At 37.8% G+C, this 22,545-nt stretch overlaps 1 protein-coding gene across 1 annotated transcript in view; it reads right to left on the bottom strand.

Moving 5' to 3' along the window:
- The window catches only part of BPTF (bromodomain PHD finger transcription factor), a 134,178-nt gene that overhangs the window by 49,446 nt on the left and 62,187 nt on the right, over positions 1–22,545 (bottom strand). Inside the window, exons 7-12 of the mRNA XM_065896814.1 lie at positions 18,507–18,694; positions 16,159–16,514; positions 15,532–15,663; positions 3,405–3,534; positions 2,854–2,992; positions 515–694 (exon numbers count right to left, since the gene is read on the bottom strand). Coding sequence (XP_065752886.1) covers positions 515–694; positions 2,854–2,992; positions 3,405–3,534; positions 15,532–15,663; positions 16,159–16,514; positions 18,507–18,694 — 1,125 coding nt within the window. The remainder of the gene's footprint in view (positions 1–514; positions 695–2,853; positions 2,993–3,404; positions 3,535–15,531; positions 15,664–16,158; positions 16,515–18,506; positions 18,695–22,545) is intronic.

Here is a 22,545-nt window from a genome sequence, read left to right as displayed (position 1 = left end):
GCCAAAAAGAAACAACCCAAATGTCCACCATGAATGGATAAACACAACATGACGTATCCATACAACAGAATATCATTTGTAAATAAAACGGAATGAAGTATTGATACATGCTACAACATGGATGAACTTTGAAAACATGCTAAGTGAAAGAAGCCAGACACAAAGGACCACATACTACCTGATTCCATTTATATGGAATGTCCAAAACAGGCAAATCCATAGAGACAGAAAGTAGATTGGGATTTAGGGAGGACTGACTGCTAGTGGCTATGAAGTTTCTTTTTGGGTGATGAAAAATGTTCTAAAATTGAGTATGGTGATAGATGAACAACTCTGTGAACATGGTAAAAACTACTGAATTGTACACTGTAAGTGGGTGAGTTATATGGCATATGAATCATGGTTCAATAATGCTATTATCAAAGAGACATTGCAGTACCTTTCCTGCTGTGCGAACTAGATCCAGTGCTTTCTTATCACCCCCAGGCTGCCCTCCACACTTTTCTCTCCTTACCTTGGTCCTTCTTCTCAGTAACCTTTGAAATGTCCATTTCACTTTGGTCTGCTCCCTTTGTAGCATCTGAATCTTTTACCTCGCCTTTCTCAGAATCAGACTCTGTTTTTATTTTTTTTGGACTTCGTGGACTTTTTCTTCTATCTGATTCATCCATATTTTCATCCATATTATTTTTAGCTAAAAAAAACCCCAAGTATATAGTAATTACAAGTATGTCAAATATTAGCAATTTACTTTAATATACCTAGTTTAGTGGAAATTATCAAGTATATTCCAGCAATTTATACTTTTTTTTAATTCAAAAAACCCAAAATACAAAAGTTGAAGCTATTACATTCTTTCTTATATGCTCAGCTGACCTAAAGCATAGAAGTAATGACTACAGCTTAGATGTACTTCAGAAGCCTTCACATATGAGACTATTTCAACCTGTTCACTGACTTCAGAAAGTCTGCATCAGTGGTTTCTAACATACTTTGTATTACAGAACCGTATTAGAATTGGATAAATGCTATGATCCCCTACCCAGAAAACAAGTACATACACAAACTTTTGTAATAAATTTCAACGGCATTTGAAATTTGAATACAGTTGAAGTTTATCTATAGATTCCAAGTTAAGAATACTTAAGTCTGTATCACAGAAAAGAGAAATAACCAAATGCAATGTGTAGCCTTGTTTGGACCCGATTTACTACTGGTTTCTTCCCTGCTGCCAACTGGGAGGAAAAGACTCAAAAGATGCTCCAAGACCAACTTGGTACCTGCTAGATAAAGGCCCAGCATTTGGACAATAGAAAACCCCATGCTAAGGAAAGTGGACACAAAATAAATTTGCAAAAGCCTAAATATTTTGCATATTGATAATCCGGATTTTATTACATAGGTCAAACACAATTAAAGAAAAGCTCTCTATAATTCTTTCTAAGTGCTACACAGGTAACTGGAACAATGAAATAGTAATAAAAATTATAACAATCTTTTAGAATTTATTATAATGGACATTTAGCTTGAATATAATCAGATAATGTAAATGAATATTGAATATTTCTATTTAGCAAATAGAAACAGTTATTGAACATCTGCTATATGCAAGACACTCCTAGTCCCTAAAATATAAATTCCAGTGAGCTCTATAAAATACATGTTTTTTTTCTGTTAAAAGGTAATTCAGTGACAACTTTCCCACATTAACAGTTTCAAAAATCTACTGGTTCAGGTTTCATGAGAACCATTCACAAGGAAGCCAAATCAGTTAGCTAGGTGTGTACATAGCACTTATTTGGCACTACAGCATGGGCTTCACAGGAAAGACCATATCACACCATAAATTAGCAAACATGCTGCAGAGTGAACAGAACTGCTTTTGAAAATTGCTTAGATAACAAAGGAGAGACAACATGGTAGAGTGCAAAAAGGGCAATGGAAGCACTATCTGTGTGACCTTCAGTATGGCACTTAACACCTTCATGAAATAATTTGTTTATGTAACATGAGTTTCAAAATATTTACCTCCTAAAAGGGCAGTTCACCTCTAGAGTTCTGTGATTCTAAACACTAAAGTTGGGACTTCCCAGGTGGCACAGTGGTTAAGAATCCGCCTGCCAATGCAGGGGACACAGGTTCGAGCCCTGGTCCGGGAAGATCCCACATGCCGCGGAGCAACTACGCCCATGCACCACAACTACTGAGTCTGCGCTCTAGAGCCCACAAGCCACAACTACTGAGCCTGTGAGCCGCAACTACTGAAGCCCGCGCACCTAGAGCCCGTGCTCCACAACAAGAGAAGCCACCACAATGAGAAGCCCACGCACCGCAACAAAGAGTAGCCCCCACTCGCCACAACTAGAGAAAGCTCAGGCACAGCAACGAAGACCAAATGCAGCCAAAAAATAAATAAATAAAGTCATTAGCCAGTAGCATAAACTGAGTTACTATCTCCTTTATGTGATAGTGTTATGGAAGCCTCTATCACTTTCTTTCTGGTTTTGTTAAACGTTACAATGCTGAGGTCACCAGACTGTGTTTCCTCAAGAAGTCAGGCAGTACTGAATTTAAAACTTTAGAAAAACAGTTAGGTAGCTGAGGCCTTCTTTCTTTTAACAAGTTTTATTCTATCATCTTTTTAAGCTAAAATCCTAGATATCAAAATCCCATGAATAAAGGTAATTTCAAAAACTTCAGAGTTTATAATTATTAAACTACATTAGTAATTTTTCACATTCTAGTAAGAATTGCAGAAAAACACTTTCATCCAAAATATAGTCAATATACTACAAATTTATAAGAATACAAATCAGAAACAATTATGCAGGAAAAACAGCTTAAGTTACTTACTTTCTTCTAAGGACTTTCTGTAATTCACATTAGTATTGCCTGGCAATTTAGGAACAAACCTATAAACATGAGTTTTACTAATCCAGCTCCAACCACCATATCCTGTTACTCTGTATTCCTCTCCTTTTTGTTTCCAAACCTGGTGTAAGTGAAAACATGCTGATTAAACAAGGATGAGAATGTTTTATAAAGCACATGTGGTTTTACACATTTTTACTAAATAAAATCAGTGGTCAGGCAAATTAATCTACCAGTCCATTTTATTTTCACTGAGAATCAAAGATTTATGAAGAAACTTAATATTCCTTTCTAATATGAAAAATATAGAACAATTTTACATTTATAACAATTTCTACAAATTGGTCTAATGACTCACCTATATTCTACTAACATAAACCTATGCTTATAAAATTGCCAGAAAGAATTACTTCATTCCAACTACGTTAATTAAAAGTGTGTCAAAAGTAATAAAAAATTACTAAGTATTCAAAACTGCAGAATCAAAGTCTCAGAAATGGCTAACACAATTTAAAAGATCATACCAAAATTACCTGATGTTTAACTGGAAACGTATATTTTACCCATGTAGCTTGTTGCATTGTTTCTTCCTCTTCTTGTTTTTTCTCTTTTTTTTTGACTTTCTCCTTTTCTTCTCTTTCAATTGATGTCATTCTATGTAACCTAAGAATATATGGATAGAAAGACAGAATTACACTCAACTATAAAATATAAACAAAAAAGATAAAAATATAGTACTGAAAATTAGGAAGACAAAAACAAAGAATGATTAGCTATAATCCCACAGCCCAAAAAACCCAGACTCATAAAAATAAGTAGATGTACAATTCTCTAATAGGAAAAAAATCAAATAGTACAAAAAGGAAAAAAACAGAACATGCTATCCTTCTCATATGCCTCTCCATAAGAAATATACTCACTTATGACTATTTATGCATACATCAACACTGTAATATAATATCCTTTTTGTGTAATTATAAATACAATTACACCGTCTTTAATCAATGAAAAACTGCACTAGATCTTTCCATACCAGAAGATACATATCTTCTTTCCTTCCCCACAAAAGACCAACAAATCCCCGAATTTTATCAACCAATATTCCTATTTCTACTAGTACTTGGGATTTTTAAGTCTTCAGAGGATCCACTAACATAGAACTCATGTTTCCTACAACCACAGAGAAAGGGACCCACAGGGCTCCTGCTTCTGGATGACAGGAAGGGTTGGGCAGGAAGGACCACATGGACTGGGCATTAATCATTAGGCCTAGGGCACAGACCACACTCTTTTTCCAGGTAAGAAAATAGATATCACTGCACCTACCAGTAAGGAGATGGGCAGGTCTGTGGTGAGGTTCTACTTTAAGGTGATCAGATTTTCATGAATGGGAATATTTCCCATAATGAAGAACATTAACCAAAATCTACAAAGAAAGGAGCTCCGGTCTCTAAGAGCCCTAGTGGTAGAAGAATTGCTTTTATCATACCCTACCCAGATGTAGCCAATTTCAAATGCACAGCTATGTGAAAAGAATAAAGAGATCTTTTGTTAACTTGGGGGAGCAGAAGAAAGATGCGAGAGGGGATTTAATTCTTTTCACCTCTGTCCCTCCACCAAAAACTTCCTATTTATCTATCTCCACTTTGAATAAAGTTTTGTGTCCTTGTGATTACAGCACCCTAGAATCTAGTGTCCCCCAGGCCAAGAGCTCATGCCTGTTAACTGCACACAACTAGTATAGCAAAGATTCATCTCTCACTACTGATGGGAGAGGAAAGGGAATGGATTCTCACTAGGGACTAATTTAGTCTCAGATACCATAATTTGCAACCAGGGAGTGGGCAAAACTCTGGAGGCACAACATAGTGGATAACCTGCCAGCCTCAGCTCTCCAGAGTAAAGAAGTAGTGACTGAGCTACGATCAAGTAGTATTTCTCAACAGGGTTTTTGTGGGTTCAGCTTTAAACACCTATAAAAGGCCAGGTCTGGCACAGCAGCTGAGCCATCTTCCCAGATGGTGGCCAGGAATGGAGCACTGTCTGGGGAGAACGCCAGTACAGTGACACTCTGGGAACGCACGGCTAAGCTGGGCACTCAGCTTGTGCTCTTGGTGTTCACATGGGGAACAGGTCCATCTTCATCATCAAAGACAAAGGCTTCATCTTGCTGACGCCAGGCCAGTGAGGTAGTATTGTAGCTAAACTGTGATGTCCGCTCTCCCAGAATAGATTCTACAGTTCTCACTATCTCCAACACAATCCTTATGGGAAAAGGCAGCAGGAAAGGTGAGCTCTGCAGGGGTTCAATTCCATTTAGTTGGGCAGAAATCTTGGCTACTGCTGGCAGCCTGACGCTGGTACTACGAGCCTCCAGACACCACTCCGTACTGGCGGGTGCACTGGGGGCAGGGGCTCCCTCCACACATCCTCGGTTCAGAGAGCCGGGCCAGGAGTGTGGACTGGGCCTCAACTCCGTTCCCCACCTCCACAGGGTTTTGTTGTGTTTCTCTTCCTATTACAAACAAAGCTACAGGAAACCATGTTTTACGTGTTTCTTAGCAAACTTGAGGAATATCCCTTTATGTTTCCCACTGGTAGAATGGCTGAGTCCAAAGAGTATTATATTTAAAGTGCTGACAGATGGTGCCCAATTGCTCTTCAGATTTGTACGCTTCACACTGCCATCAATTATAAAGCAACCCTGCTTTCCCGCACCTTCACTCAAGTTGGTACCAAACTTCTGAATTACTAGCACAATTGAGAGAGAAGAAATTCTATCCCATTGTTTTTATTTACAGTTCTCTAATTATGAGAGAAGTAACCACTTTTTTATGTCTACTGGCCTTTTATATTTATTTTTCTGCCAAATGCCTGTTCAAATCCTGTGTCTTATCTGTAATGGGCTTTTCATTTATAAAAGGTCTTTTTCATTTACAAAAGGAAAGTTTCCATTTGTGGTGCACATATTTTTCCTCAGTGTGTCATCTGTCTTTTGGATTTGATTATAATATTTTTCCACTCAGAATTTTAAATACATATATCCACTTTTTTCATCTATGGCATCTGGGTTTTATATCTGTTTGAAAAGAAAGTACCACAACAGAAACATAAATTAATCCACGCGCTCTTAAGTTTTTTGTTATAGTTTTTAACAATATATTGGGTATTTTTCAATCCTCATTTGTCTGAATGTTTTTGCTGAGGCAGGAATCTGGGTGATATTTTCCCCAAACACGCCCTCTTCTCCTTCTCTGACAGGCAAAGCTATCACAGTGGATTCCCACATGTGTTTAGGTCTATTTCTGGATTCTCTGTTTGATTCCACTGCTCTACTTCTTCTGTAGTACCAATTATTCTGATTATCATAGCTTCAAGATACATTCTAAATATCTATTCCCTTTTTTTGTAATACCTACTTCCCTTTTCTTACACATTTTCTAGAGGAAATATTTGTATCATTTTGGTCATGCCTCCCTCTCCCTCCAGGAAGAAAACTCCTATTCACAATGCAAATGAATATTAAATTTGATAGATTAAGTCAATATAATTAATATACTGCATGGCATCTTTAGAAAAATGCAACATACATATGTAAGCATATGATGTATCTTTTCATTTACTCAAAGTATCCTTTGTATCTTTTTTTTTTTTTTTTTTTTTTGGCCACTGCACGGCAAGTGGATCCTAGTTCCTCAACCAGGGATTGAACCCGCAGTGGAAGTGCAAAGTCCTAACTACTGGACTGCCAAGGAAGTCCCAAAGTATCCTTTATATCCTTAGTAAAGTTTTAACGATTTCTTTACATGCTCCTAAATATTTATTAAATATATTCCTGGTTTGAGGTGGTTTGTCGTTGCTGGATGTTTTCTTCATTGTAATTTTTAGAAATATGTAAACTGTAACCAAGTTAAGAAACAGAACCTTATCAATAACCACTACATCCAAAACTAGTGTGTCCCACCCCCAGGCAGCCACTATCCTGACTTTTGTGTTATCATTCCCTTGCTTTTCTTTATAGTTTTACCACCACCTATGTGTGTATCCCAAACAATATAAAGTTTGGCTTTTGAAAACTCAGCAAGAAGAAAACTAGCTGCATGAGCAAGAACAACATTGCCACTATTAAAAGAAAGTTCCCAGGAAAAAATGAATTTGTCTCCAGGTCACCTTTCACAAGGTAAGAGCCTCTTGTGGTGCAATCAGAGGGAACAGTCATAAGCAACGCCTAGAAGACAGTGCGCTCACCACACTCAGCGTACCTGGCAGGACCATGTGTAAACAGGTGCACTGCAGAGACAGAATCATGCATTGCTCTGCTCTTCCTGCTTTTGTGCCTTTTGAGGATTCTATGGCGTGACTGGTGAAAATTCTCAGTTCTCCCCCACTGACTTGGGATTTGGCTTTCCTGGGTAGGGTACCACTCATCCTCTGGCAATACTGCTTGCAGTTTTACTGGTGCTGTCTTCTCCGTTGTTCCCCTTGTCCCTTGTGGGTTTATGCTTTGAAAAAATCCCTTTGCCATAGTTTTGGTGGAGTTCAGTGGGGAGCAAAATTAGATGTGCTCATTCAATTTGTTATTTTAACTCAGAACTCCCGCTTTTCTTCATGGTTACTATCTGCATATATAAAACCGACTGTTCAGTATGGGGGTCACCTTAATTAATTTTCATATTGTTTTATAGTTTTTCAGTCAATTAAGTATATAATGAGATCAACTATATACAACTGTCCCTACATTTACCTATTTATGTTTTATTTCTCTCAGTAAATTGCATTAATACTTTAAAGAAAAGTTAAAAGGTAACAGCAACAGTGGGGATCTCTGTTTTGTTCCACCTAAATGTTAATGGGAATACTTCAAGGGTTTCATCAAAAAACATGACGGTTTGGTCTGAAATACATTTTTACGAAAAAGGGGAGGGGGCATTCATCTATTTCTACTTACCCAAGTTTTTTTATAAACCAAGAATTAATAATGAACTTATATCTTCTTAATAAACAAATACCTTCTTGACATCTAATGAGAAAATCAAAGTTTTCTTTCTTTGACTTCTTAAAATAGCAAGGTATTAATAATCTCCTAAGAACAGACAAATCTTCCATACCTAGAGGAAGTCAAATTAGTCATGATTTATTATTCTTTTAATTTACTCTTGACTATATTTGCTAATGCTCTAAGATTTCGTGCATACACTTCTATTTGCTATTAATCAATGGTAAATATTAATAAATGAGACAGGGCCATGATTTTCTATTTATCTATTTAACAAGTTTTAGAACAGTTTTGTACTAACAGAAATAATACTGAACTGGATTTCCTTCTTTTTCTATTTTATGGAACAGTTTAAACAGAATTACCCGATTCCTAAAATTTGAAGAACTTCCTTATGAAATCATCTGGTCCTGCCCATCTCCTTACTGATAGGTACAGTGATATCCTTCAAACTGAACCAGAAATCCTTTTCTTGCCCAAGAGTGTGGCCTCTGCCCTACTACCCAATGATTCAGATCAGTGGGACTCTTCCTCCCTAACCCTTCCCCCACCCAAAAGGAGGAGTCCAGTGGGGCACTTTCTCTATGGATGTAGGAAGCGTGAATGCTATGTTAGTGGACTCTGTGAAGGTTGGAAATCCAAAGTATCAGTGAGAGAGATTCAGAAATATTGTTTGTTACGACCCCTTTTTCATTCTTGATATTGGTTATTTGTTCTTTATCCCCCCCCCCGCCGCCCCGTTCCTGATAATCTCATCAGAGGTTTGTAAATATAATAGTATCTAAGGTACACATCTGTTTTCTATTTCATCAAATATTGACATATTTCCCATCTTTGGTTTGACTCATTGAGACGCATGCCTAGCTAGTTAATTTGCAGTTTTTCTTGTTCAGTGTAAGCACTGAAGGCTACCCATTTCCCCTAGGTACTCTTTAGCTGTTTCCCATAAATTTCAATTTATGTTGCATTCTCATTCAATTCATGATGTTTTCTAGTTTCCATTATGATTTTTTGACCATTTGTTATTTATTTAGAAGCATACTTCTTAAGTGTCAAGCATATAGGCCTTACACTTCTTTAAACTTTTACCACAAATGTCTACATCCCTAAACAATACAGCATTATATTAGCATACATTCTTTTAACCTTTACATAAATACAATCACACTACATATATTTTCAGGCGAAGAATTGTTTCACTCTGCTGTACATTTGTTTGTTTGTTTTTTGCCGTACACGGGCCTCTCACTGCTGTGGCCTCTCCCGTTGCGGAGCACAGGCTCTGGGCGCACAGGTTCAGCGGCCATGGCTCACAGGCCTAGCCACTCCGCGGCATGTGGGATCTTCCCAGACCGGGGCAAGAACCCATGTCCCATGCATCGGCAGGCGGACTCTCAACCACTGTGCCTCCAGGGAAGCCCCTACTTTTAGTTTTTTAAGGAACCTCCATACTGTTCTCCACAGTGGCTGTATCAATTTACATTCCCACCAACAGTGCAAAAGGGTTCCCTTTTCTCCACACGCTCTCCAGCATTTACTGGTTGTAGATTTTTCTTTTTACATCTTTATTGGAGTATAATTGCTTTCCAATGGTGTGTTAGTTTCTGCTTTATAACAAAGTGAATCAGTTATACATATACATATATTCCCACATCTCTTCCCTCTTGCGTCTCCCTCTCTCCCAACCTCCCTATCCCACCCCTCCAGGCGGGCACAAAGCACTGAGCTGATCTCCCTGTGCTATGTGGCGGCTTCCCACTAGCTATCTATTTTACGTTTGGTAGTGTATATATGTCCATGCCTCTCTCTCGCTTTGTCACAGCTTACCCTTCCACCTCCCCATATCCTCAAGTCCATTCTCTAGTAGGTCTGTGTCTTTATTCCTGTCTTACCCCTAGGTTCTTCATGACATTTTTTTTTCTTAAATTCCATATATATGTGTTAGCATACGGTATTTGTCTTTCTCTTTCTGACTTACTTCACTCTGTATGACAGACTCTAGGTCTATCCACCTCATTACAAATAGCTCAATTTCGTTTCTTTTTATGGCTAAGTAATATTCCATTGTAGATATGTGCCACATCTTCTTTATCCATTCATCCAATGATGGACACTTAGGTTGTTTCCAGCTCCAGGCTATTGTAAATAGAGCTGCAATGAACATTTTGGTACATGACTCTTTTTGAATTATGGTTTTCTCAGGGTATATGCCCAGTAGTGGGATTGCTGGGTCACATGGTAGTTCTATTTGTAGTTTTTTAAGGAACCTCCATACTGTTCTCCATAGTGGCTGTACCAATTCACATTCCCACCAGCAGTGCAAGAGTGTTCCCTTTTCTCCACACCCTCTCCAGCATTTATTGTTTCTAGATTTTTTGATGATGGCCATTCTGACTGGTGTGAGGTGATACCTCATTGTCATTTTGGTTTGCATTTCTCTAATGATTAGTGATGTTGAGCATCCTTTCATGTGTTTGTTGGCCATCTGTATATCTTCTTTGGAGAAATGTCTATTTAGGTCTTCTGCCCATTTTTGGATTGGGTTGTTTAATTTTTTGATATTGAGCTGCATGAGCTGCTTGTATATTTTGGAGATTAATCCTTTGTCAGTTGCTTCATTTGCAACTATTTTCTCCCATTCTGAGGGTTGTCTTTTCATCTTGTTTATGGTTTCCTTTGCTGTGCCAAAGCTTTTAAGTTTCATTAGGTCCCATTTGCTTACTTTTGTTTTTACTTCCATTTCTCTAGGAGGTGGGTCAAAAAGGATCTTGCTGTGATTTATGTCATAGAGTGTTTTGCCCATGTTTTCCTCTAAGAGTTTTATAGTGTCTGGCCTTACATTTAGGCCTTTAATCCATTTTATTTTTGTGTATGGTGTTAGGGAGTGTTCTAATTTCATTCTTTTACATGTAGCTGTCCAGCTTTCCCAGCACCACTTATTGAAGAGGTTTTCTTTTCTCCACTGTACATTATTGTCTCCTTTATCAAAGGTAAGGTGACCATATGTGCGTGGGTTTATCTCTGGGCTTTCTATCCTGTTCCATTGATCTATATTTCTGTTTTTGTGCCAGTACCATACCGTCTTGATTACTGTAGCTTTGTAGTATAGTCTGAAGACAGGGAGCCTGACTCCTCCAGCTCCGTTTTTCTTTCTCAAGACTGCTTTCACTATTCGGGGTCTTTTGTGTTTCCATACAAACTGTGAAATTTTTTTTGTTCTAGTTCTGTGAAAAATGCCATTGGCAGTTTGATAGAGATTGCACTGAATCTGTAGATTGCTTTGGGTAGTATAGTCATTTTCACACTGTTGATTCTTCCAATCCAAGAACATGGTATATCTCTCCATCTGTTTGTATCATCTTTAATTTCTTTCATCAGTGTCTTATAGTTTTTTGCATACAGGTCTTTTGTCTCCTTAGGTAGGTTTATTCCTAGGTGTTTTATTCTTCTTGTTGCAATGGTAAATGGGAGTGTTTCCTTAATTTCTCTTTCAGATTTTTCATCATTAGTGTATAGGAACGCAAGAGATTTCTGTGCATTAATTTTGTATCCTGCTACTTTACCCAATTCATTGATTAGCTCTAGTAGTTTTCTGGTAATATCTTCAGGATTCTCTATGTATAGTATCATGTCATCTGCAAACAGTGACAGTTTTACTTCTTCTTTTCCAATTTGGATTACTTTTAATTCTTTTTCTTCTCTGATTGCTGTGGCTAAAGCTTCCAAAACTATGTTGAATAATAGTGGTGAGAGTGGGCAACCTTATCTTGTTCCTGATCTTAGCAGAAATGGTTTCAGTTTTTCATCATTGAAAACGATGTTGGCCCAATCCCTAGTTTTAATGTGCTTTTTCCCCAACTTACTAGGGAGGTTAAGCATCTTTTCACGTTTCTTGGCTATTTGTGTCTCCTTTTCCCTAAGTTATGTTTGTACCTCTGGCCTTTTTTTCTACTAAATAGTTTGATTTTTTTTCTTACTGAACTGTAGAAGTTCTTGAATATACTGTGTATACTAACGCTTTTTTGATTATAGTATAATAAAACAATAAAAACACCTTCAACCAGTCTAGGACTCAGTCTTTTAGGATGACACATTACTATAAAACTCAAACCACAGAAAACCATTGTTTACTGCTATATACATATGTGATAAAACTACACAGTAAAAGGAAGGGTGTAATAAAACACAAATGTAAAAATGATGGTTATCTCTCAGGAAAGGCAAGGTAATATGAATGCAAAGTAAATGCAATAATAATGTTCTTATTTTTAAATTGGGTGGTGAATTCACAGGTGTTCATTTTATTATTACCCATTATAGCTTATGTATTTCACACAATCTTATGTACATATCACATAATAAATGTGAAGAAGGAAAGTCACTTTTAGTACGTGCACACACACAGGCATACACATGCACACTCATTCAGATCTGACAGACAGCACTCTTACAAATGAAATAAATAAAGCCTGCCTTAGCTATGTTAGGGGAGATACTGAATGAATCAAGAAGGAAATAAAACAATCAGAAGAGAAAAGGAAGGAAGTATGGCAGGAAGAAAGGCAGGAAGAAGGAACGAGTGAAAGCAAAGAGAGGCAAAGAAGGGAGGAAACAGGGAAGGAAATGGAGAAGGAGAGAGGGAGGGAGGAAGAAGAGAACATTTTTTGCTCCAGAGTCACAAAGATAATCTCTTACATTCTCTTCTTAGAGTTTTAACGTCTGCTTTTCACATTTAGAATTTATTCTACCTGGAACTGACTACTGTGTATAATATAAAGAATGAAGTTCAATTTACCACTGTACAGACAACTAATTTCCTCCTCATCTTCTATTAGACAGTTCATCCTTTCCAATGCTACTTCCATCACATACTGTATTTCCATATATGGGTTGGTCTCTTTCTGGACTGTTTATTCTGTACCACTGGTCTATTTGTTTATACCACAGTATTATAGCTACCAAGTAAGTTTTGTTACATGGGAGGGCAAGTCCTTCCACCTCGTCCCTCAAATTTACCTTTTCTATTGTTGCCCCTTTCCATAAAAACTTTTTAACCATCTTGTGAAATTCTACAGAAAGCCCAACTATAATTATTAATGTGTTTGAACTTAATCTGTATATTAAGGTGAGAAAAATTGACATTGTCAAGACACTGAGTCTTCCTATATGTGAACAGGAAATATATTTTCATTTATTTAGGTGTTCTTTAATGTTTTTCAACCAAGACTTCATAAACTTTTTCAAAAAAGATCCTGCCTCCAAACCTTTACTATTGAATATCATAATAAACAAACATTTTATAATAAAATATTTGGTTGAATTTCTAGATACTGCCTTAGGATCAAGTCCTAGAAGTCTGTCACCTAAACATTTGTGACCATACTACTGCCAAAGTGTAAGTCCTATTATTAATTTCTAATTTTCATGAATCATGGTCTCTAATCTTTTAAAAATTCAGAGTATGCTATCTTATATCACCTCATCAAAAAAAAAAAAGTTCTTTCGTATATATTACCAGATGTGTCATACTAATACAATTCATGATACAATTTTATAACTCTAGTTACAGATTTAAAAGACTAGTCATGGGAATTCCCTGGCTGTCCAAAGTTTAGGACTCCACGGTCTCACTGCCGAGGGCCCGGGTTCAATCCCTGGTCAGGGAAAGAAGATCCCACATGCCACACAGTGCACCAAAAAAAATTTTAAAAATAAAATAAAACAGGATAAAAGACTAGTCATAATGACATGCCAGGAGGGGAAAAAACCCTAACTAAAAAAAAAAAAATGAACTGCATTTTCATTAGAATGTTTAATATTTAGAAACGAATTTATATAAGCTTTGACTTAGTCTTTTTTTTTGTTTTCGGTACGCAGGCCTCTCACTGTTGTGGTCTCTCCCGTTGCGGAGCACAGGCTCCGGACGCGCAGGCTCAGCGGCCATGGCTCACGGGCCCAGCCGCTCCACGGCATGTGGGATCTTCCCGGACCGGGGCACGAACCCGTGTCCCCTGCATCGGCAGGCGGACTCTCAACAACTGAGCCACCAGGGAAGCCCTGACTTAGTCATTTTAAGTTACATTTGAGTACTGAAGTTTTCTTTAGCAACATTTAGCTTAGCTTTAGTTCTCAAAATATTGGTCTCTGCCACCAGGGACCACCAACACAAGTTTCAGGATGAGCACTGAATAGGAGACTGTTGGGACAGAAGAGTTTGGGGAAAGCCTGGAAGTAAATGCAAGAAGGAAAAACAGAAATATAGGCCTCACAATTGCCTCTGACTTTCCCCTTGCTCTCTCTGCCTTGAGAAAAGGCAGCAGTGAGAAAAATACAGGCATACCACCCATTTAGCTCTCCTCTCCTGGGCTGCACTGTTCGTAGCACCTTAACTTAACCCTGTTGTGTTTTTTTTTTTTAATCCTAGAAAGAATTAAGTCCATTCCATTTGTGGAAGCTTCTACCAGTAGCAGCAATTACAATCAAAATAGGAGAGGGAGAGAGGAAAGAGTATCATAAGATTTATGGGGGGGGGAACACTACAGAAAACTGAAAGCAACCCTTAGCAGATGAAAAATATTTAGTAGGCATATTTATTTTTCTTAAAATTTTCCATTATAAGATAAAACACAGGGGCTTCCCTGGTGGTGCAGTGGTTAAGAATCCATCTGCCAATGCAGGGGACACGGGTTTCAGTCCTGGTCTACGAAGATCCCACGTGCCACAGAGCAACTAAGCCCATGTGCCACAACTACTGAGTCTGAGCTCTAGAGCCCGCGAGCCACAACTACTGAGCCCGCGTGCCACAGCTACTGGAGCCCGAACACCTAGAGCCCGGGCTCCGCAACAAGAGAAGCCACCACAATGAAAAGCCCACGCATCGTAACAAAGAGTAGCCCCCACTCGCTGCAACTAAAGAAAGCCTGCATGCAGCAACAAAGACCCAACGCAGCCAGTAAATAAATAAATAAATAAATAAATTTATTTTTTAAAAAAAGATAAAACACAGGTGTAGAAAGCAACACAAAATATATTTAAATTTAAAAAAAATACAGCGTTATACCTTTGGAGTGGGCCCTGTAGAGGGGCAGGGAAGGTAGAAGGAGCCTTACTTTTTACATTGAATAATAATTTACATTTTTTACCATAAGCTTATATTAGGTTTATAATAAGAACTTTTTAAAAATTAAAGTTAAAAAATAAATCCATTAGGGCTAAAAAGTAGATTCAAGTCACAAAATTTATCTTTTTTGTTAACCGTCTGCTAAAGTCACACAACTCTGGGTCTACTTAGGAGCTACATGATCTTTGGCCAGATACTCGACTCTAAATAAATCAAGATGTCTAGCACACTCCAGAATAAATGTTTTAAAAATATAAGCACTCCTTCTATTCAATAAAAACATTTTTCACTTTAGAACATATTTTTAATTTTCATATACCTGATCTCTTCTCATCTTCATTATAATCCTATATCCTAAATAAGAACTAATGTTTATTCAGGTTTACATCTTACATGTTTTCCTCCATCTTATAGGAGGAAAATGAGGTCAAGAAGAGTTAAGTCTTTATTATGGCCTTTTCAACACATTAACTTTCATTATTAATAGACTAATATTCTAAAAGGGAGACTAACACACCATTCACAAGGCTCAGAATTCACTTACCTGGTATGTCCTAAAGATTCCCGCCAGATTGGGAGCATCACAACTGGTTTAACTGCACACTCCAAAATAGCTAAAGCCAACGCAAATTCTCTGGGTTTGCTACACATCTGAACGGCCTTGATCCAATTTGCCCTAAATTTCAGAAGGGAAAAAAAAAAGGAAAAAACAAAATTTCATCTTGTTGATCTTAAATTAAAAGCACAAGAGCTGTAATTTATGAAGACTTCATCTTACAGGGAATATGCTTCTAGGCTAAGCAGGTATAAAATACACTGCTACTGGAAGTTTCTACCTCACAGAATCATAGGTTTTAAACACTGGAGGAATCTCAGAGGTCAATTTGTCCTCCAAATCTTTAAACCTTCTATGATGTTCTGGAACTCTGTCTGGACTCCACTTGGTTCCGGGAATAAAGACTCTGCTTTCCAGAAATCTTCCCAATGTTAGTGTTGGATCGGTAACTTTAGAAGTAAAGTTACTCATATTCCTAACATCCTCAGTGTTCTGCTGACTAAAATGACTTCATTCAATTCATTAATAATGACAGTTTAAAGTATGCAACTGCAATAATCATTTTGTAAATATTTACTATATTTACAGCAATAAATAAACCTTAGTTTCCTTTACCTGTGTGAAGCCCAGTTGGGATGAAGAAAGGAGGAAGGGATATTGTTTTCCAACTGGGTGATAGTCAGTCTCAGAGTAGATATGGTAAGAACTTTGGATCCATGGACAGAACCATTCCATTTGAACTCTCCAGCTGGAGTCAGACAGAATTTATGTGCAAGATGCCTTCTCTTATCGTGGTCTTCTCTGTGCTGGTGCTTATTCAGAGCAAATGAATTGGTGGAGTACTGATTGTGGTAGACGCGATACTTTCCCTCTTGACCCAACTTAAAATAATTGTTGATATTTCCCTTCATGACCACTTCCTTTTTGGTGCTCAACCGTGAAATTTCTCCTTGAGAATTAACTACCAGTACCTGACCAAGAAAATAAGAAGATTCCATTATTTATGTCAAATATGTAAATTTGATCAATTGTCTTTCAATAATTTGTAATTTATCATTCAAAGTAAGTTAAGATACATCTTATGACTGAACTTTTGAAGTTTAAAGGTTTTTTTGATGTGGACCATTTTTTAAAGTCTTTTATTGAATTTGTTACAATACTGCTTCTGTTTTTCTCTGCTTTGGTTTTTTGGCCAAGAGGCATGTGGGATCTTAGCTCTCCGATCAGGGATCGAACCCGCACCCCCTGCATTGGAAGGCGAAGTCTTAACCACTGGACGGCCAGGGAAGTCCCTAAACTTCTAAAGTTTAAAAGTTGAGTTAAAAGCTAAAGCTAATTGTTTATAATTAAACAACCAAGATATGCCTGCAAAAAGAAAGAAAGCTAAGCTCTATTAAAGTGCCTATTATATGTTGGACATTATTAAGTAATTTCATGTATCTCAAATATACACATGAAACTAAATGTGTGATATATAAATCATTCACCAATCATTTTCTCAAGCTTACAATATACAGGGTTTAGAGACAAAAGAGGGCATGAGGGCATTACATGTACTATTCCCGCAAACATATATTCCTAAAAATACCTTTTCTTCTGCTCTTTTTATCATTCCAGCTTTAGATAAGAGCCCATGGATACGTTAAAATAGTGTTTCAAATAGTTGATTCCAATCCTTTAGTGGACTGTGAAATCAATAGTGGGGCTTATTCAGCTTTAAAAAAAAATGAAATATAACACAATAGACTAGAAAAGAAAATACCAGAATGCTTCCCACATGGTAAAATACTACTTCAGGAAACTTTTTTTTTTTTTTTTTTTTTTTTTGCAGTACGCAGGCCTCTCACTGTTGTGGCCTCTCCCGTTGCGGAGCATAGGCTCCGGATGTGCAGGCTCAGCTGCCATGGCTCATAGGCCCAGCTGCTCCGCGGCATGTGGGATCTTCCCGGACCGGGGCACGAACCCGCGTCCCCTGCATCGGCAGGCAGACTCTCAACCACTGTGCCACCAGGGAAGCCCTACTTCAGGAAACTTTTGAATGTACTGGGTTACTATGAAAAATGTCTTAGTGAGGGTCAGAGTAAAAAAAAAGCCTGAAAGCCACTGCCTTAAAGTCATTTCTTTGATGTTAAAAACACTGCATTAGGGGCTCCCCTGGTGGCGCAGTGGTTGAGAGTCCGCCTGCCGATGCAGGAGACACGGGTTCGTGCCCCGGTCCGGGAAGATCCCACATGCCGCAGAGCGGCTGGGCCCGTGAGCCATGGCCACTGAGCCTGCGTGTCCGGAGCCTGTGCTTTGCAACGGGAGAGGCCACAACAGTGAGAGGCCCGCGTACCGCAAAAAAAAAAAAAAAAAAAAAAAAACAAAAAACACTGCATTAAAAAACAAAACAAAACAAAACACTGCATAATCTTGCATATCTACCCTGCAAATAATTCTCAAATCTGAAAGACACAGCTGTGGCCCTTATTCTATCATCATGGCTTGCTGGGAGACAGAAATACTGAGTCCTAGCTTCAATCTTTTTGTTCACAGTCAGAGTTGAGATGCTGTGCTGTTCTATACACTGTGCTCTGCTATCAAGGGGTAAGTCTTATCTTTTAGCTGCAGGTTCATCTAAAATGACTACAGCCAGAATTGAGTATTAAATCTTTAATAAAGCCCACAAATAACCTACCTGTTCCCACATGTGAAGAAGCAGCCTCTATCTCTTTAGAATTATATACAATAAAACTAACCATATAGTAAGAAAGAATACTACCCACTTACAGCGTTTCTATGCATGGATTGAAATTTGGGTGTACAGCTATACTTATCATAATACAAACCTAACACTTTTAATCTCGTTACACTCTCGGAATTGAGGAAAATACAGTTCAAAAGTACCTCTACAAACTTCCTGCCCATATTTTAAAAATTATTTTACATTCCAGAGATTTTTGTTTTAAACAGGAAAAACACACCTCTTTCCCCTCCTTAAATAATTTATTTGCTTCGTGGGCTGCGGCTGCCACCTGTTGGCTCTTCAGCTGACTCAGTTTGCTGTCTGGATTCCGTAACCTGGTGATAATCCGAGTTGAACCAGACGCTCCTCTTCCACCTCCAGGAGACTCACTTATTTCCCCATTAGACTTCTCTGATTTGAAATCACCTGTTATCAAATAAAAAGCCAAAAGTAATTGCTAACAGTAGGTAAATTACATATAGTAATAACACCTTACTTATCCAAAACTTCTATCTGGTAGACAACTAAGATCCAGAAAATAAAAAGTCCTTGAACAGCCAAAGCAAATGCATTAATTCTTAAAGTTTTACTCCAAAGAAAGTATGTCGGAACTTTACTGTGAGTCATTTATTATTTTACAGAAAATTCAAACATGCCAGGTTATCTGTTTTAAAGCTTAGCTACTAGAAAAGAGGAAGGGCTGCTACAGATTTACAAGTAACAAACATAACTCAAAATGCACACTAATAAAATATTGCCTTATATATTCAACATGGATTTCTATATTAAAAGTAAAGGATATAATTAATTTTAGAAAGATTTCCACTGAAATTCTGTTTAAATACCTAATAATTTAAAGCGTATAAACATAAATGTCAAGTGAATTCTTTCCTAAAGAATCTAGACAATTATCTGTGTATGTAGATAACTGTACATGTGAAAATCAACTACATTAGCTTTTTTAGATACAATAAAGGCCTCTCACATTTTCATAATATCTTAATTTTTTAAAGTGACAGATGTAACTGCCAAGGAGCAATTTCTGCTTTTCCAAAAATCTCACTTCAGCTGAAAATTTCTATACGTTCTAAAATGACTGCATCACTATCCAATTTCCACTGGCCAGACAGTTGAACAAGATCTCATGTTTCTTTCTTAATTTAAAGCTTTTAAAAACTAAGACAGTGTGGCACTGGCAAATGAAAAACCAAGCAGAAAATATGGCACTGACTAAATCAAGATGGGGTAGGGGTACTGGGTATCTTGCCATCTCAGGCTGGAAAGCTAGTAACCTTCAATGTGTGGTAGCAAAGCAGTTGGTTAGTTAGACTATCCACGATTTTCTCTCGGCTCTCAGACCGTGATTCTACCCATGCTAGAGTTCTGTGCCAACATGATGAACTATAGCAGCAACTTTTTTTTTTTGGCCACATCACACGGCTTGAGGGATTTTAACTTCCCAACCAGCAACTGAACCCGGGCCCTCAGCAGTGAGAGTGTGGAGTCCCAACCACTGAACTGCCAGAGAATTCCCTACAGTGGCTACTTCTTGGGACTGTCTTTGAAGTTCTACAATAAAGACTTTTTAGACATCATTTAGTCAAGGCCAGACTTCCTAAAAGCAGAAAGGGAATGGCACAGCACTTTTTAAATTAAGCGCCTCAATTTAGAGCCAACAATCCAACAGGTGAGAGTCAATCCTTTGCCACTTGCTAAGTTTAGTGCAAATAAGGGAAAGGAGGCAGAAAATTCATCCCTGGGGGTACGACTTGAAGGAGCAGAGAGAGGGAACAAGGCTAAGAGTGGAGGTCATTGTCTAGCACACCCTGCCCAAAGGCCACATTCCTGTTTAAAGGAGTGGATCACTGTGATGCAGCCTGGAGGCTGAGTACAGAGCTGCCTGGCCCTAGCCTCCCTAACTCACTGCTTAATGAGTCAAGAGGCAGGAGCCTAGACAGACTTCGCTCACCTGGGGGCTGGGGCAGACAAACTGGGCAAGTAGAGGGGGTTTACCCTCAGAGACTCTGAGCCAAGTTTCTGGGCATTAGATACTAGCTGGGTATTCAGGCAATCTATAAGGGGGTGTTACTGCCAGAAAAAACCCCAAACCTGTCACACTGGGATGTATAATTATTCAAACCTACAGCAATTTCCAGCAGGCCATCCCTGACAGAAGTCAGCTGGATCTAGCCTGTTAAAGAAGAATGGCCTCCAGAAGGGGGACCTTCCCGTATGCTTCTCACTTCTCATCCATATCCATTCTCCCAGAAAACCTCCCAGAAAAGCGCAGCCAGGTTTATCAGAGAACACCGTCCACCATCAGGTTAATGAGTGTTACAGGTAGCTAAGTTCATAATTTGGCTCATGGATTGTAAGATAAGCCACAACCACACATAATCAAAATAATACACACAATACACAGAAATCCTAGATACAGTTAAAATTACCAGATGTTCATTTTGGGAGAGACGTTTTTTAAAAAATTTTCAGTTGTGGGTGAGATCTTTCCATTATGTTAGGCAGAGGCTTTTTTTAATTTGAATACACACGTTTGTACTGAGCTAGGGTGGAACTGTGGATATTTGCTGTTTCCTATCTTCACAGCATCTCTCCTTCTTTGGAAAACCATTCCTACCCCACTCCAATTATATACTTTTGCTGGAGCCATCAATCATAATACCTTGCCTGCCCTGGCCACAGGAGTAGGAACAATATGTCCAAGATAGGCCACTCAAATTCCTTCCTCAAGGACTTTTGATTTGGAGCAGGAGTAGGGGCCTTGCCTTTGGGTCACAGACCTTGGAAAGATATGAATACAAACCGCTGATGCCATCTTCCCTGCCACTTGGGGAAAGCCTGTCTGTATTAGGAGAGAATGAGGTTAACACACAAACATATGCAGATCCAAAAGGTGAGACAGAAAGAGGAAAATGGAAAGAGTTTTGATACCTGGAGGTCCAGTTATGCCTGGTGATGGCTTGGACTTCCCAATTATATGAGCTAATTAAATTCCCTTTTCGCTTAAGCTAGTTTAAGCTGGTTTGGTCACTTGCAATTGAAAAGGTTCTAATTAAGACAGATCTCCATCTCATATCATACACAAAATTATACACCAGAAGGATTAAAAACAAAGTTATAGAAGTATTATGTGAAATTACTGTAAAATATATGTATGTTCTTGGGATAGGGATGGTCTTCCTTAGTAAGACACAAAATCCAGAGAAATCCTAAAGAAAAAGACTGATAAATTTAACGGCATAAAAAATGTAAAAATTTCTTTATGAAACAACAGAAAGGGTTAGAAACAAGCAATGACTATATAAATATATAGGTAAAATCAAAAATTAATACCCACAATACATAAAGCATTCCTAAAACTCATTTGGGAAAAATATCAAAATTCAGTAGGAACAAATCAGCAAAAAATATGAATAAGCAATTCACAGAAAGTTCAGCAAACACATGAAAAGAAAGTCAATCACATCAGTAAGCAGGGATATGCAAATTTTAAAATGAAATACTTTTCACCATTGGCAAAAATGTAACAGATAGATGATGTCAAATTTAGCGAGAATATGAAGAAATACACATACATGTAAATGATTAGTATAAATTCCTTTTAACGTACAATTAAGCAGTAGCCATCACTATTTTTTAAATGTACCTACCATATGATCCAGCAATTCCATTTACTGTATCTATACTGCCAGAAATACAAGTACACGGAGATACATGGTGAGGATGTTAAAAAGCACCACTAGTTGTAATAATGAAAAAACTGTTAGCCTAAATGTCCATTAATAAAGAAATAGTAAAATGAATTATGGTTCATCTGTACTGTGGAGTACCATGCAGCAGTTAAAAAAAGAATAAATTCAATTCATTACATGAAAAGAACCCCTACATGTATTACTGAGTGAAAAAAGCAAGATGCAGAACAACACATGCAGAATGATCCCGTTTATATTAAAAAAAAAAAAAAAAAAACTTTTTGTAAACATACATACATTAATGTAACTGCACGGAGAAAGATATAAAATGTTACACACCAAATAATGGTGGTTACCTTTGGGGAGGGGGTGTGAAAAAGATGTATTTTTTCCCAAGTGCTTTTTTATTTTTTTAAAACAAAAACACTGAGTGCAAGTGTCACTTGTGTTTAAAAAAAAAAAAAAAAAAAAGGAAAACAAAATCCAAATCTTCCCACCCCCATCAAACTTTTATTTAAAAAATTAAAAAAATAAAAAAGCTCCTTTCAATGTATGAAGTGTATTCTT

This window comes from Phocoena phocoena, chromosome 19 (genome assembly GCF_963924675.1).
Source record: "Phocoena phocoena chromosome 19, mPhoPho1.1, whole genome shotgun sequence".
NCBI classification, from domain to species: domain Eukaryota; kingdom Metazoa; phylum Chordata; class Mammalia; order Artiodactyla; family Phocoenidae; genus Phocoena; species Phocoena phocoena.
Note: the sequence above shows the minus strand (reverse complement) of the source record. Positions and strands in the feature narration are given on the sequence as shown.